We start from the raw sequence: 1730 nt of genomic DNA on the forward strand, positions 1-1730 counted from the left end.
TAAGTGTTCTATCTTATTATCATGTGATGTTTCGTTCATATTATAAATTTTTTAAATGTTACACGAATAAGTAATTTATTAAGAAATAAACACTCGAAAAAAAAAGTGTAAATCTAAATAAAGAGAAAGCAGTATAGATAAGATATAAACTTTAATTACTATTATTAAAATTGATGATCTTTTAAAAACAATCCATTCAATTGATAATTTTAAATATTAAAATTTTGTTTATATTTATCCGATTTGTACTTAATTAATACAGTCACGTAGACTTCAAAACTGAGTAATTTTATCTTATTTAGTTAATTAGTAATATTATATATATATATATATATATATATATATATATATATATATATTAATAAAATGGAGATGCTATTTTTTTCAAGGTTGTCGAATCTTATTATGGTCCGCCATGCGAAGATTTATTACAAAGGCAGCGAAATAAGCATTTATTTAGCGCCTAGATTATGTTTGTGACTGTTGGAGAAGCTACACATGACTTTTTAGGAGCAGTGATGGTTCATGCGGAGAAATTGCAGATGATGCCGACGAAAGTCTCTGAAACCGAACCCATAAGGCTGTGTCCGCTTTTTGGGTGACCACCAAATGCCTGTTTCTAGCAGCATCAAACTGAATCCCAACATAGCCACATGAACTACCATCGAGAGGACAGAACAAGATGTTGTAGCCCCCAATGTCAACAGGAACACTCTGAATCTCAAACCAACCGCTTACTGTGTTGTCGTATCCTGTAAGTTTAACAGGAAGTTCCTCTTCCTCAAACTTCACTGGAGTCCACAGAGACGGAGTGGGAGCACACGGAGGCACAAAAAGGAATCCCAAGGTCAAAATAGTGCCTTCACTTATAAAACGGATTTTTAATGGAGATGAAATATGTATAGGAAAGCCCTTAGAGAGAGGATTGGGATTTTGGACAACGGACAAAGCACAAGTTTCGTTTCCGGTTGCCGCAAATTCTACCCCACCCCCGTTGCCAGTTATTATAACTGGCGTTATAAAATATGGGTCACCATTTTCAATGGGATAACCGTCAGTGTCCACCACAACAGCGCCGCTGGCGGAAGGAAGGTTCGAGGTGAAGGCACAAAGTAGAAACAGAGATAGGAAGGTCGTAAACTTCATTTTTTGGGAGGCTCTACAAGGCTTATCTTATGTTTGTGTGAACGAATAATATAGGAAACATGTATTTATAGACGCGCCAGTGCTCTACAAGGCTTATCTTCTATTTTATGTGGTTCAACGTTTTTCAGTATAGAGATCATGAGCAAAGTAGGTTAAGCGTGGAATGCAAGGAGTTCATGGAGACTGCAAGAGTTTCAGAAGTTTTCTCTTAAATCGAAATTTGAAAATAAAGTCTACATCTTCTTTATTTCTCCTTTATTTCTTATAATTTTGTACAGCATATTACATTGTAATGGTGATAAGCTTCTCTCAAAGTTGAATCACGTGAATAAGCTAAAGTTGTTGATAAAAAAATTATAAGCAGAAGAAAATAATTTCAAAAGAACAAGATTTTTATAAATAAATTTTAACTATTTAAATAATTTATTATAGCATTTTTTCATTTTATTTTAATTGTCCTTTAAATTTATTTCACCAATATTAGAAAAACAAAAGGTTAGCCGTGCTGTGAAATTGATTTGATAGGATTTAATCGAAGGCATCTGTTTGGAATCTACTAGAGATAAGGTCAATTTATAATATAT

General features: G+C 33.2%; 1 protein-coding gene across 1 annotated transcript; it reads right to left on the reverse strand.

Moving 5' to 3' along the window:
* Positions 1–378: 378 nt before the first annotated feature.
* LOC106766541 (kunitz-type trypsin inhibitor KTI1-like) lies at positions 379–1204 on the reverse strand. Its single transcript, XM_014651266.2, has one exon. It carries the CDS (start codon positions 1144–1146, stop codon positions 493–495), a length of 654 nt encoding a protein of 217 aa, XP_014506752.1. The 5' UTR covers positions 1147–1204; the 3' UTR covers positions 379–492.
* Between the last annotated feature and the right edge of the window lie 526 nt (positions 1205–1730).

Source organism: Vigna radiata, chromosome 1 (genome assembly GCF_000741045.1).
Source record: "Vigna radiata var. radiata cultivar VC1973A chromosome 1, Vradiata_ver6, whole genome shotgun sequence".
Classification (NCBI taxonomy): Eukaryota; Viridiplantae; Streptophyta; class Magnoliopsida; order Fabales; family Fabaceae; genus Vigna; species Vigna radiata.